The sequence below is a fragment of the Macaca mulatta genome, chromosome 1 (genome assembly GCF_049350105.2).
Source record: "Macaca mulatta isolate MMU2019108-1 chromosome 1, T2T-MMU8v2.0, whole genome shotgun sequence".
Lineage (NCBI taxonomy): Eukaryota > Metazoa > Chordata > Mammalia > Primates > Cercopithecidae > Macaca > Macaca mulatta.
The window spans coordinates 223,589,057-223,602,377 of record NC_133406.1 but is presented as its reverse complement, the minus strand read 5'-3'; the positions used below and the strand labels follow the sequence as shown (position 1 = coordinate 223,602,377).

Sequence of the window (13,321 nt, the reverse complement as noted above, 5' to 3'; positions counted from 1 at the left end):
GCCACGTGTCTCCTGACACCACCTGCTGTGAGTGCCAGGGCTTAGCGGGTACACATACTAGGAGTTAAGAAAAACAGAGCTCCATTCCAACCAAAAAAGAAACGCAAAAAAGCCAGGACAGTAGACAATGATGTCGTTTATTTAAAATGTTTACTCCAAGAAATATATATATAAAAAAAAATAATAAGACAATTACAGCACTAAACCAGGCACCTTCGACCAAATCACAACCTCCTCTTTGATTCCCCTTCACGCTAAGCCTCTTTCAAATTCTTTTTCCTGAGCTGGAAGACCAGTCAGATGCCCGCAGGGTCAGCGCCAAGCACGTTCCCAGCCGGGCAACTGTGTACCTTTCTCTAGGAGTGCACGACACCCTTCCCCCCCAACTCCTTGTTTTAAAGGATTTAACCCATTAGGAAGCCCATTTTTCCATCGAAGCCGGAAGAAGTGCGGGACAAGGCAGTCTTCGCTTCGAAGGTCCTTTCCTGCGCCAGTCCCTGGGCTAGTTCTAGAAGAGGCTGGCTGCCGGCTTTATAGGAGGCCACCGAAGATCTAAGTCCAGCTCCGCCCAGGGCGGCTCCTACAAAGGCTGGGACCTCGGATGCTGCGTCCTCAACCCTCTCGGTAGCCACGACTCAAAGGAGAGACCTCAAAGGTGCCAGGAGCACAGGTGCCTGGGCTGCGTTCCAGGAAAGAGACCTGTCCAGGGAAACGGATCAGGCTGTCGCATGGAAGCTTGAGTCAGAGATGGTGGTTCTGGGGTGATTTGGACAAATTGGGTTAGTTTAGCAAAGCTCTGAAGTGGCAGAAGCTTCTCCCCTGGACTACTGATTGAACACAGAACAAGAGATGCGCGTGGCGTCAGACTAAGTCTCAGAGAGATGCAGGCCAGTCTCCTCCCACAGGGCCTTGGGACTGGCAGGACAGACACTGCTACGTGCCCTCCAAGGGTAGGAGTCATGGTAAGGAGCGACTAGGGTGGAAAATAGGGAAAAAAGCAACAACTAGATCATTTTTGGCATTTTAACATGGAGACGGTGACAAGTGGTAACAATAGCAAGAGAAAAAAAAAAAAAACTTGAAGAGACCAATATTTAACTTTCCCATCCACCCAAGTCTCACATTTAAGTTCTAGTCCCATCTCCCCCATAAGCACCACTGAACTAAATATCTATTTTAAAGCACCCAAACCAGTCCAGACCCTCTGGAAACCAAGAGCCCCAGCCACAGCTGTCGCCTCTCTTGGGTCCAGGCGAGAGGAGGGTTCCGGGAAAGGCACCTCATAACTCACTCAGCGCAGCGCACACAGCAGCGAGCTCGGGCACGGGCACTTGACGGGGACGCGGGTGGCAGTCACAGCATCCGTGCTGACACGCGAGGAAGGGGACTCTTCGGTAATCCCAACTATTTGGTACCAGAGCCAAGCAAACGTGACTAAAGGGAGCTGGGTCAGCAGAACGGTACCCCGAGTCTCAGCAACAGGACGGCCCGCGCCAGGCAGGATCCAGGCGGGGGAGAAAAGGAGACCAAAGCACAAGGCGATCGAGGCTGGTACAGAAAGGGCTGATCCTTCTTGCAAGGACTGGAGAATGCACTTGACTGCTGGCTGATCAATCTCTAATTGGCGAGTGCACGTGACAAGGCTCAGCCCTGGCTCCACAGGGAGCCACGAAGCTAACTCAACTGATACAAATGTTCCCACCTCTGCCCCACCCGCAAGTCCCCATGGTTCCACAGTCACCTGATTTTCATTTGGACTTCTTTAACAGCTAGAGTAGATATAAATGGCTAAACACAGATCCCCAGTCCCCCACCAGGGGGGACACGGCCGATTCTCTAATGTCGCAGCCAGAAGGCTGTGGGCGTACAGGCAGCCAAGGGGAGAAACAGAATCAACACCGGCCTAGGCCGATCTGCAAGAAAAAGCGGGAAAGGAGTGACCCGGATGCTTCCGAAGCATGCGAGCGTGATTTGGGATGGAGGCGGGCCGGCGACTTTGCCTGTCTGCTGCCGGTTCCTGTAAGGGACATTTTTTGCGAGTAAATGGCGATTCCTCTTCCGTGTAGCATCCGCTTGGATCACGATGCTAATTATAACTGGAAAGGGGTGTTTTGGGGAGTGTATTCAGGAGAGGAAGAAAGAAAAAACTTAAAAAAAAAAAAACAAAAACCTAGATTGCTCAAAGTTTCGGCCTCTTTTGTAGGAATGGTAAGTCAACTATGAGCAAGTGTTTTAATTCAACACGAAGGGCGAAAGGGACTTTGGAAAGCATACAGAAAAAAAGGTAGTTAACGTTGGATCATTTGTAAAACGGAACCTCAGGGAGTCTAAACAAAAATGCACCTTCGGTCAACTTTTGCCTTTTTCAATTCCTCGTTGGACTTCCCGTCCCAGTGCACGTGGAAATGACAGCTGCCGCGAGAGGTGTGGAGTCGGAGAATCTCCGGGAGCATCAGAGGGTTCGGGGGTTGTATTCTGGCAGTTTCTTGATCTTCTCTTTCTCAATCTCACTTTCGTCTCTTGCTATCACCAAGGAGTGTGAGTAGCCCATGGCGACCTGGGGGACAAATCAGCATTGGGTGTGCCTGCAGCGCCTGGGCTAATGAACGCGTTGAGGAGACTCTGGAAACTGGGCTGCCAAAGCGGGTCAGCATGGAGAAAAACAGGGTGCCCTTGAAAACCGCAAAAAGCCCCTCTGCCCAAGACAGCCAGTTTCCATGTGACTGTCACCAGCACTCGGCCAATCAGAGCCTTCCAGGCTGCCCTGAGAGACCCAGCTGGAAGGAAGCCCACTGGGCCACCTCTTGTCAGCAGGGACAGGTGGGGACATGGCTCCAGCTCCACTTCCATCCTCCTCTCTGGCCCACGATCCTGCCTGAGTGAGGTGCACGACCCCTCTCTGTGTCGTGGCAGACAGGGCTGGCAGCCTGGCTGAGCCACAGGGGCCTCACTCTGCCATCTGACTCCTGCAGCCACACAGCCTCTACTCCATGGACCTGCGGACCTGCCTCTAGCCCAGCGAATCTGAGTCCTGGGTGTGACGGAGACACGAGCGACGTGCTCCCCCGAGAGTGATCTGCTGCAGCCAGTTGGTGGCACCTGTCATCAAGGGCGAGGACAGCCACCCAGCCTGGCCAGCGACCCTCTGCATTCTCTCCTGCGGATGACTGTTTCCCCTCAGCAAACCTTAGCGTTAGGCACCAGGAAAGCTAGCTGAGGAGTTGTTAAACAAGACAACCCAAACAGACCGCGACGATCAAAAGCGTGAGGAGTGACGTACCACTGGGTATGGACACGTCCCCGAGCTGGCACAGCCACCCCCGCTTACCTGCTCTGAGAAAATGCCATCCAGAGTCTTCACCTCCTGGGCTGCAGTGGAAGACTTGGGCTTGTGGTCCCCATAGCCCTGGCGAAGCAAACAAGATGTCTGCAATCGGGAATCCGTGTGGCTCAGTCCACAAGTGGGGAATCGCGGCAACGTTTCCCAGCCCCCACCAACCAGAAGCCAGTGACGATGCCCACTGGCCCGTGACCAAGCCCGGCCACCCGTGCACACGAGGGCCAGGTGGAATCATCCAAGTTTATCCACGAAAGCTGCCGCCAGCAGGCGACTAGTGCTTAACCTAAGGAAGACCAAGGTGCCCGACTCTAGCCTGCGGGACTTCCGTGTGCTCAAGTCCCTTCTGGGGAGTATGGCACTGGTGACAGGAGATGACACCACGAGCGCAGGAAGAACAGCACCTGCAGCCCTTCTGGACCAAAGTCACCAAGAACACGGATGACCAGATGCCCCTGATGCCTCCACCGTCCAGAGAGTGGAATAATCACCATCCAAAACAAAACAAAAGGGCTTAAGCATGACAGGGAGACTATTTATTAGCAATGGCACCAGGGAACCAGTTTCCCTCCCAGAGGTAGAAGGAACTGGACGAATTGGCAAAGCTAAGGGGGAGTCTTGTGCAAAGGTGTGGAGCTGGGCAATTGAAAGGCTGAAGGCCCCGGCTCAGCTGAAACAGAGGGTCCCACAGGGCAGGAGAGCCAGACCCTCCCTCCCAGCCCAGGCCTGCCCACGTGTCCCTGGTTTCATCTCCCGCCAGGCCCCACCCCGGCCTTCCCACACAGTAGACGTTCCCTCCAATGTGCCAGGCCACCTTCTCACCCTTGAGAAGCTCCCCAGAAAGTCTCCCTTGCTCCCCTCTTATTTCAAAATTTATATTTAGAAGGTCAAAGTCTATTTCTGATAGGCCCCAGAAAACATCCGTCCTCCGCTAAGAACAATCTGTAGAAACTGGGCCAGGTTCTGTCTCTTTCCTGTCAACATTTCAAATCGGGCCAGCAGAGCGTCTGAGCCAGACTGCAAGGGCGTGCAGAACCCCGAGAAAAAGGTGCATTCAACATCCATCCTAGCCACAGCTTGAGGGACCAAGGACCGCCCTTCCTTCCCCCTCCTCTCCAACAACACGTCAGCTTGCAACCCTGAGGTTCAGGAGACGGAGGCAGACTGTCTTTCTAACAAGAAATGAGGGACTAAAACTAAGATCACTAAGAGTTAATCAAGCGGAGAATCAAACCGTGACTAGCGCAGGCAGATCAGGATGCACTCCACAGCCAAGCGAGTCTTCCTAACAAAACCTCTAAGACCCACCTTGGCCGGGCGCAGTGGATCACCTAAGGCCAGGAATTTGAGACCAGCCTGGCCAACATGGTGAAACCCCATCTCTACCAAAAATACAAAAATTAGCCAGGCGTGGTGGCAAACGCTTGTAGTCCCAGCTACTCAGGAGGCTGAAGCAGGAGAACTGAGAATCATTTGAACCTGGCAGGCAGAGGTTGCAGTGAGCCAAGATTGTGCTACTGTACTCCTGGGTGACAGAGAAATGCCATCTCAAAAAAAAAAAAAAGACTCACCTAGCACCAGGACCTAAGAATGAAAGACATTTGTTTGGGGAAGGCCACGTGTGTGAAATTGAGGGCCATGGGTTCTAACCTCATTACTCAAGTAACTGGTATTAACAACAAAAACACAGGTTTAAACTCAATTTGGAAAAATGAAGAATGTCCCCAAATCACCCACTACTGTGAGTTTCCCACTGACTTAGGCCTCCAAGGGAGAGGGAACAAACAGGCCCCTTTCCTACCATATCCCAACTGTGGTTTACAAAATGCAAGGGGAAACTGGATCTGAAAAGTCCCAATTTTCAGAGTTTACAAATGTGCAGAGATGACTCAGAATTATCTGACTAGCACAGAATTGTCCTTGAAAACTCATGGGACTCAATCGTGCTGCAGACCTTAATATGATAAGGGGAGGAGAATCCCAAATGTTTTTCTTCTGTGTGTTTTGGGAGACAGGTGGAGAGAACCCAAAGGCCAAGAGCCACCCTGACTGGCTCCACTTCCCCCGACCTGCGCAGGTGACAGCTTACCAGTTCCCCAAAGGTCGGTGACGGGCCCCAGCTGATGGTGCTCTCGTCGGCGGCCACAATGATGCTGCTCTTCCTGCAAACAGGCAGGCTGTCACCGCAGGCCCAGCAGCCCCCGCCCTGGACCTACCCAGCTACGGCTCCGAGGGCATGGGTGTGAGCTGCCGCTTTTCAGGTGGTGTACACATTCCAAGTAGCAAACACGACAACAGGGCCAACAGGCTTCTCCTAAACTCTGAAGATTGTTCTGTGCGGGCCACTCAACGTTTCAACAAAACGACAAAGCCCTTAGACAGGCCTAGGGGCCGAAGGCAGGGGACCTTGCTGTGCACCCCACCCTAGGTCCTAGGGCTCTCTCAGTGGGAGGTTGCTTTGGGAAGAGACCAGATCACAATGGAGTAAAAGCCTGTTGCAGAGGGAGCAGCCTTCATGCATAGTAATTTGGGCAGGGCTAGAGGCCTCAACAGATTAAAGCCACGCCCCTTAGACTGTTCCACCCACACCCGCCAGCTGACGAATCCAGCTCCTCAGCAAGAAGTGCTAGCTAACTCAACAGGAGTCCTGAAATGAACTACAAACCACTGCTGTCAAGACAATGTCGTCTTCCCAGTGTCAGAGCAACTCCAGTCCTACGTTCCCAACTACGTGTAATTTTCAACCTGCAACGCAGGAATACATCAAGCTCTGCTTGTGTATTTCTTTGAACAGAAACCTTCAAAATGACTTTCTTCCCACAAGACAGGGAACAGCCATCTGTTCTAGCAGCGAATGGGCCCTCTCCCCTCCTGGGCCCCCGGATTCCAGGATTCAGTGTGTCACATGGCCTGCTGAGGACAGCCCAACAGGTAGCAGAAACAGAGCCCCATCAGGGAAGGGCACCCCATGGGTGTGTCTGACACCCCCAAGAAAGGAAGAGACCTCATACCCACAGGAGGTGCTGCCACCTACCCACAAGCCAGGCTTCGGATTCTCCAGCCGCAGAGGTCCTGCACTGCTTTTGGGTACATGGTAGATTCACGGGAGGTGTTGGTGGCTCCCCAGAAAAACAGACCACCTGAGGGAAGACAAAACATGTTCCCAGCGTGACCAGACATCGAGAGCTGAGTCTCATCTTTAGCATTATGAGGGTGAAGAGTAAGAAGACAGGATGGCAAACAAGTGTTCTGTCTAAAAGATAACTGGAGCCGGGCATGGTGGCGTGCCTGTGCAGTCCTAGCTACTCAGGACGCTAAGGTGGTAGGACTGCTTGAGCCCAGGAGTTCAAGACCAGCCTGGACAACACAATGAGCTCCTATCTCAAAAAAATAAAGAACAATGGGAGGTAAAGAGAACTGGGGTTCATGGTCTAGGGACAGGACAATGGCTACACCGTTCCCCACGAGAGCACTGATAAGCCAGGGAGAGCAATCACTAACCCACTTCGCTGACGGCAAAGGAGCAGGTGTAACCAGCATAGATCTGGGAAGCCCCACGTCCAGGGAAGTCAAACAGCTTCACCAGGCGGGGAACCATCTCATCCTTCTGCTCTGCGTGGCCCAGTCGGCCATAGCCACCGAAGCCCCAGGAGAAGACTCGCTTCTGGGAGTCCAGGACCAGCTGCAAGGAAAGAAAACACAGGGTTGGAACAAACAGGCTTCCAACAGGCAACAAGAGGCGTCATCGTTTCTGTCCAGACAAACTGATGCAAATGCTAAGGGCAAAGGAACAGCAACATCCAAGATCCCCTACCAGCTGGGCGCGGTCGCTCACGTCTAATCCCAACACTTTGGGAGGCCACGGCAGGTGGATCACTTGAGGTCAAGAGTTCGAGACCAGCCTGGCCAACATGGTGAAACCCAGTCTCTAAAAACCAAATAAATATCCTCTGCCTCCCTCCAACAGAAAGATCCTCTACCTCTCGCCTCCAGCAGTGGGGGAGGAGGCAACAGGAGCAAGTGTAGCAAAATGGCATGCATTCAATAAACCTAGTTTGCTATTTCTCTGCCAGGGACTCCATTTTCCAATCCTTTTTTGTTCTGTTTATTTATTTAAGCTACAAGTCTTAACCCTTTCCTTAGTCAGAAGCAACAGGGCTATGTCTTTGGACAGCAGGGCAACCACTTGATTCCTATTACAACAGAGATTCCGCCAGGTGCGGTGGCTCATGCCTGTAATCCTAGCACTTTGGGAGGCCGAGGCGGGTAGATTGCCTGAACTCAGGAGTTCAAGACTAGCCTGGGCAACATGGTGAAACCCGTCTCTGCTACAGCACAAAAAATAAGCTGGGCATGCTGGTGTGCACCTGTAATCCCAGCTACTTGGGAGGCTGAGACAGGAGACTCTCTTGAACCTGGGAGGCAGAGGTTGCGGTGAGCCGAGACTGTGTCACTGCACTCCAGCCTGGGTGACAGAGTGAGACTCCATCTCAAAAAAAAAAAAAAAAACAGATTCCACTGCAGAAAGAACAGAACAGAAAAGGTCTACCTGTTCCTGGATTTTTCATTTCTTTTTTCCCCCTTGAGAGGGTCTCATGCTCTGTCACCCAGGCTGGAATGCAGTGGTGCAATCTCGGCTCACCACAACCTCCACCTCCTGGGCTTAAGTGAATCTCCTACCTCAGCCTCCCAAGTAGCTAGGACTTGGGTGTGTACCACCACGCCCAGCTAATTTTTGTGTTTTTTTGGTAGAAAAGGGGGTCTCACCATGTTGCCCAGGCTAGTCTCAAATGATCCGCCCACCTTGGCCTCCCAAAGTCCTCAGATTACAAACATGAACCACTGCACCCGGCCTGGATTCTTCTTTAGACTTCCCCCTTGTCCACAGGTACACAGAGGTAACCTGTACCTGGTCACTGATGAAATGAACTCAAAGACACTTCAAGTGTTTCAGATCTATCTTCTTCAGTCTTGTCTTCCCATCTTCTGACATGCCAATTCAGTTCTTTGATGTTTCATGTCTAAACCATATGAATCTACAACTTACTAAAAAGCTTGACCTATAAGGTCCTAAACAAAAGCCAACTTTATTTCCCCGGCTGCATTAGACAAAACAAATCACAGTTTTTGGACTTGCACAAACTGAAATCTCCTACTCTAGTCCTAGCCCAATTCACTGGGCATTCTTCATCGGGAAGAAGATTCCAAGGGAAGGAGCTGGTGGGCTGAGACCACTCAGTGGGGAGGACCAACTTGATCTCTGGACTCCCGGCCCAGGCTCTTTGAACAAAGCACAGAACACAGACTCCTAGGCATTCTCAGAATGAAGAACCACAGGAAGGCCATTAAAATTAAAAGACACTCTAACACCTGCCAGGAACGGTGGCTCACACCTGTAATCCCAGCACTTTGGGAGGCCGAGGCAGGTGGATCACGAGGTCAGGAGTGTGAGACCACCCAGGCCAACATGGTGAAACCCCATCTCTACTAAAAATACAAAAATTAGCCAGGCATGGTGGCAGGCGCCTGTAATTCCAGCTACTCAGGAGGCTGAGGCAGGAGAATCGCTTGAAACCGGAAGGCAGAGGTTGCAGTGAGCCAAGATCCCGCCACTGCACTCCAGCCTAGGTGAAAAAGTGAAACTCCGACTCAAAACAACAAAAAAAGATACACAAACAAAAGATTGCACTGCGGTTTATCTAAAGTGACCTTTAAAGAAACAACCTAGGCCGGGGCGTGGTGGCTCACACCTGTAATCCCAACACTTTGGGAGGCTGAGGCAGGCGGATCACCTGAGGTCGGGAATTTGAGACCAGCCTGACCAACATGGAGAAACCCTATCTCTACTAAAAATACAAAATTAGCCGGGGCATGGTGGAGCACGCCTGTAATCCCAGCTACTCAGGAGGCTGAGGCAGGAGAACTGCTTGAACCTGGGAGGCGGAAGTTGTGGTGAGCCGAGATTGCGCTCCAGCCTGGGCAACAAGAGCGAAACTGTCTTAAAAAAAAAAAAAAAAAAAAGGAACAACCTACTGATTAAAAACGACTCACATCCCCAGTATGGGGCACCATCTATTGACCTGGAAAGATGTCTGTGATGTTATGTTAGACAAAAGCCAAAAACAGAAAGTGCTTACCGTAAGGTGCAGGTGAGGACAGCAAAACATCTACTCGTTTAAGATGTGTCTATTTAAATCATGGGAGAAGTTAACACAGGAGAGGCAGTGACAGGGAACCCTGCCCTGGGACCAAGGACCCTTTGGCCAGGGTGCAAAGCCCTCCTGAAGCAGCAAGCAGATGTCCACCTGGAATCCGTTCCTAGCCAAAGCCAAGCGTCAGGAAACTGGAGCATGAAGACCCCTCTATACCCGTGCGACTCTCAGGAAGTGAGAAAAGCCGAGCCTCACCGTGTGGTTAGCGCCACAGGCCACGTCCCGCACAACCACGTTTGGTACAGGCAGAATCTGTCCATCTTTTGTCTTCTCAATGAAGATGGCCACTCGCCGGGGAACTAGTTCACAGTCATACTCTATCCGCTGTGCCCGGGCGATGAACTTCCCATCTGAGTTGTGTCCTGTAGAGACCACAGAGCCGGCCATCAGCGGCAGCACAAGCACAAGAGACGTGTCACTGTGCCCACACAGAGTCTGTAGTGAGCCCCGGCATCACCCCAATCTGGCCCTTCTGGGCCTTATACTAGCACACGATGGTCAACAAGGGTAGCGTTTCCAATCTCAGGCACAGCACAGTGAGCGGGTCAGTGAAATCAATTTTGTGAGCTGAGACCAGTTATTTTTTAAAAACGAATAGAACAGAATGACAAACAATACTCTACACATAATAATGCCACCATGTTATAACAATTCTAGGTAAGGTATTATAGGTTCAGATTGGGTTGCAACAGAAAACTTATTTCTTACAATGGGCTGCAGTCAAAAAAGTTGAAGCTGCTGATCAAGGAATGGTCTATCAAGTAACATCTCTACTCGACTGGAGGGACCACAGGGAGCCCCTGATGAGCCAAGAATAGACAGAAAAGCTCCACACACAATCCTAGGCCTGTTTTTATGAATTACCAGTAACCTAAACATACGGTTATGGGTGGCTAAAACATGCACTTCCCACACTCCGACTGACCCAGGGACTGGTTCGCAAGGACCCAGCTCAGCACACCACACAACAGGAGACCAGCTGCTCCAGTCCTGAGAACACGCCAGACACCCATGCTCCTGCAGGCACCCGCAGCAGCAGGGCTACCGAGTACTTTGTAGTTTTAAACTGCTCCTATTCCTACACTGTGATCATCAGTTTGGTTGGGCATGGTGGGTCACGCCTGTAATCCCAGCACGTTGGGAGGCCGAGGTGAGTGGATCACCTGAAGTGAAGTGTTCAAGACCAGCCTGGCCAACACAGTGAAGTCCTATCTCTACTTAAACAAACACAAGGCTGGGCGCGGTGGCTCATGCCTATCATCCCAGCACTTTGGGAGGCTGAGGTGGGCGGATCACGAGGTCAGGAGATTGAGACCATCGTGGCTAACACGGTGAAACTGTCTCTACTAAAAATACAAAAATTAGCTGGGCGTGGTGGCGGGCGCCTGTAGTCCCAGCTACTCAGGAGGCTGAGGCAGGAGAATCACTTGAAGCTGGGAGGTGGAGGTTGCAGTGAGCAAAGATCGGGCCACAGCACTCCAGCCTGGGTGACACGGCAAGACTCTGCCTCCAAAAAAAAAAAAAAAATGGTTGTGTCAGTTTGTAAACGAGCCCCCCAGCTTGTGGCTAATCCCCCTCCATATGACACGCTTGTGTGCACCTCAGCCCTTACTGGTGTGTGTGGTTTTGAGCACTGTGCTATTTAAATAGTCAGCCCTCCACAGCCACAGGTTCAACCAACTGTGGTACAAAAACATCTGGGGGGAGGGGTAAACAAGAAAAAAAAGATAATACAAATAATACAAGTAAGACCATATAGTAGAACTATTTACATGACATTTATATCACATTAGGCACTGAAGTAATCTAGAGATGATTTTAAGTATATAGGTTACATGCAGATACGATGCCATTTTATATAAGTTGCTTAAGCATCTGCGGATCTTGGTATCCACAGGGGGTACTGGAAGCAATCCCCCAGGTAACCAAGGAGCAGCCGTACCCTGGAATCACAACTAAACCACGCACAGTACAATTACTGGGCTTGTTTACAGGGCGTTGCTTTATAACACTCATAAGCAGGTTCCCTTATGACAACAGTTCTCTGCTGTTGACATAATCCATTCCAGTGGAATGTTTGTCCATTTAAAAGTCTGAGGGTCTTGGCTGGGCACAGTGGCTCATGCCTGTAATCCCAGCACTTTGGGAGGCTGAGGCGAGCGGATCACGAGATCAAGAGATCTTTTTTTTCTTTTTTTGAGACGGAGTCTCGCTCTGTCGCCCAGGCTGGAGTGCAGTGGCGCGATCTCGGCTCACTGCAAGCTCCGCCTCCCGGGTTCACGCCATTCTCCTGCCTCAGCCTCCCGAGTAGCTGGGACTACAGGCGCCCACAACCGCGCCCGGCTAATTTTTTGTATTTTTAGTAGAGACGGGGTTTCACCGTGGTCTCGATCTCCTGACCTTGTGACCCGCCCGCCTCGGCCTCCCAAAGCGCTGGGGTTACAGGCGTGAGCCACCGTGCCCGGCCTGAGATCAAGAGATCTACACCATCCTGGCCAGCATGGTGAAACCTCGTCTCTACTAAAAGTACAAAAATTAGCCAGGCATGGTGGCACACACCTGTAGTCCCAGCTACTTGGGAGGCTGAGGCAGGAGAATCGCTTGAACCCAGGAGGCAGAGGGTGCAGTGACCCGAGATCACGCCACTGCACTCCAGCCTGGCCACAGAGCAAGACTCTGTATCCAAAAAAAAAAAAAAAAGTCTGAGGGTTCCCACTAAGAAATTCCCCCACCTTCTAGGATATGATGAATTGAAGGACATCACAGCAAACAGAATGCACTTCAGGATATGGATGCTACTTCTCTCACAAAAATGGTATTTTTAAACACTTGCACTCTTCTGGACAAGGTTTCAGCACGGCAGTCAACAAATGATTAGAGTCCCTTTATTTGCTACCGACACAGTGGATACTGAACAGACACAATCCCCAGACAGCAGAGGAGGCATATTTGGGGACTGTTTTTTCCATCTCCTTTAAAAAGCTGCACACATCTGCTTTCTCCAGAAGAACAGAACAGAAACTACTCCAGAAAACATGGAACGGGGACTTCCCTGTCCCTCTAAAGGGGTGACAGCTCTTTAAAATAAAGTTAAATGGCATGGCCGGGCACAGTGGCTCACGCCTATAATCCCAACACTTCGGGAGGCCGAGGCGGGTAGATCACTTGAGATCAAGAGTTTGAGACAAGCCTGGTCAACATGGTGAAACGTCTCTACTAAAAATACAAAAAAGTTAGCTGGGTGTGGCGGCGGGCGCCTGTAGTCCCAACTACTCAGGAGGCTGAGGCAGGAGAATCATTTGAATCCGGGAGGTGGAGGTTGCAGTGAACTGACATCACACCACTGCACTCCAGCCTGGGCAACAGAGAGAGACTCCATCTCTCTTATATTGGCATTGCCCAGCCCAGTAAGTGCACTGCAAAAAAGGGGGCACAAGGCATGAGTTTGTGTGGGTGAGACACGGCCACAGTCAGATTTAGGTTCTCATTCTAAAAGTGATCTACCCGGATTTGGACAACGAAACAAAAACCTGCCTTAAAACAAGTAATACACTGAGAATAAACGATTCTGTAGCTACAAATCAAGCCAATCCTACAAGCTGAGTGTAACTGAGCACCTGAGAATTTGTACAAAGTACTTACATGGTGCCTGGCACACGCAGTCACTGCTCCATGAAAGTGAGCCATTTTTAATCACCAACAGCATGTCACGCTTCCTGATGGAAAATCGACTTGCCAGGGTGCAGAGGGGAGACCGAGGCAGCAGGAGCGC

At 51.2% G+C, this 13,321-nt stretch overlaps 1 protein-coding gene across 3 annotated transcripts in view; it reads right to left on the bottom strand.

Moving 5' to 3' along the window:
• Positions 1 to 116: 116 nt before the first annotated feature.
• The window catches only part of RCC2 (regulator of chromosome condensation 2), a 33,416-nt gene continuing 20,211 nt past the window's right edge, over positions 117 to 13,321 (bottom strand). For all 3 annotated transcript variants that reach the window (XM_015124429.3, XM_028838983.2, XM_077972524.1), the window contains 6 exons: positions 9,745 to 9,911; positions 6,839 to 7,019; positions 6,372 to 6,477; positions 5,427 to 5,499; positions 3,329 to 3,406; positions 117 to 2,557 (listed from right to left, as the gene is read on the bottom strand). In XM_015124429.3, coding sequence (XP_014979915.2) covers positions 2,453 to 2,557; positions 3,329 to 3,406; positions 5,427 to 5,499; positions 6,372 to 6,477; positions 6,839 to 7,019; positions 9,745 to 9,911 — 710 coding nt within the window. In that variant the 3' untranslated portion in view covers positions 117 to 2,452. The remainder of the gene's footprint in view (positions 2,558 to 3,328; positions 3,407 to 5,426; positions 5,500 to 6,371; positions 6,478 to 6,838; positions 7,020 to 9,744; positions 9,912 to 13,321) is intronic.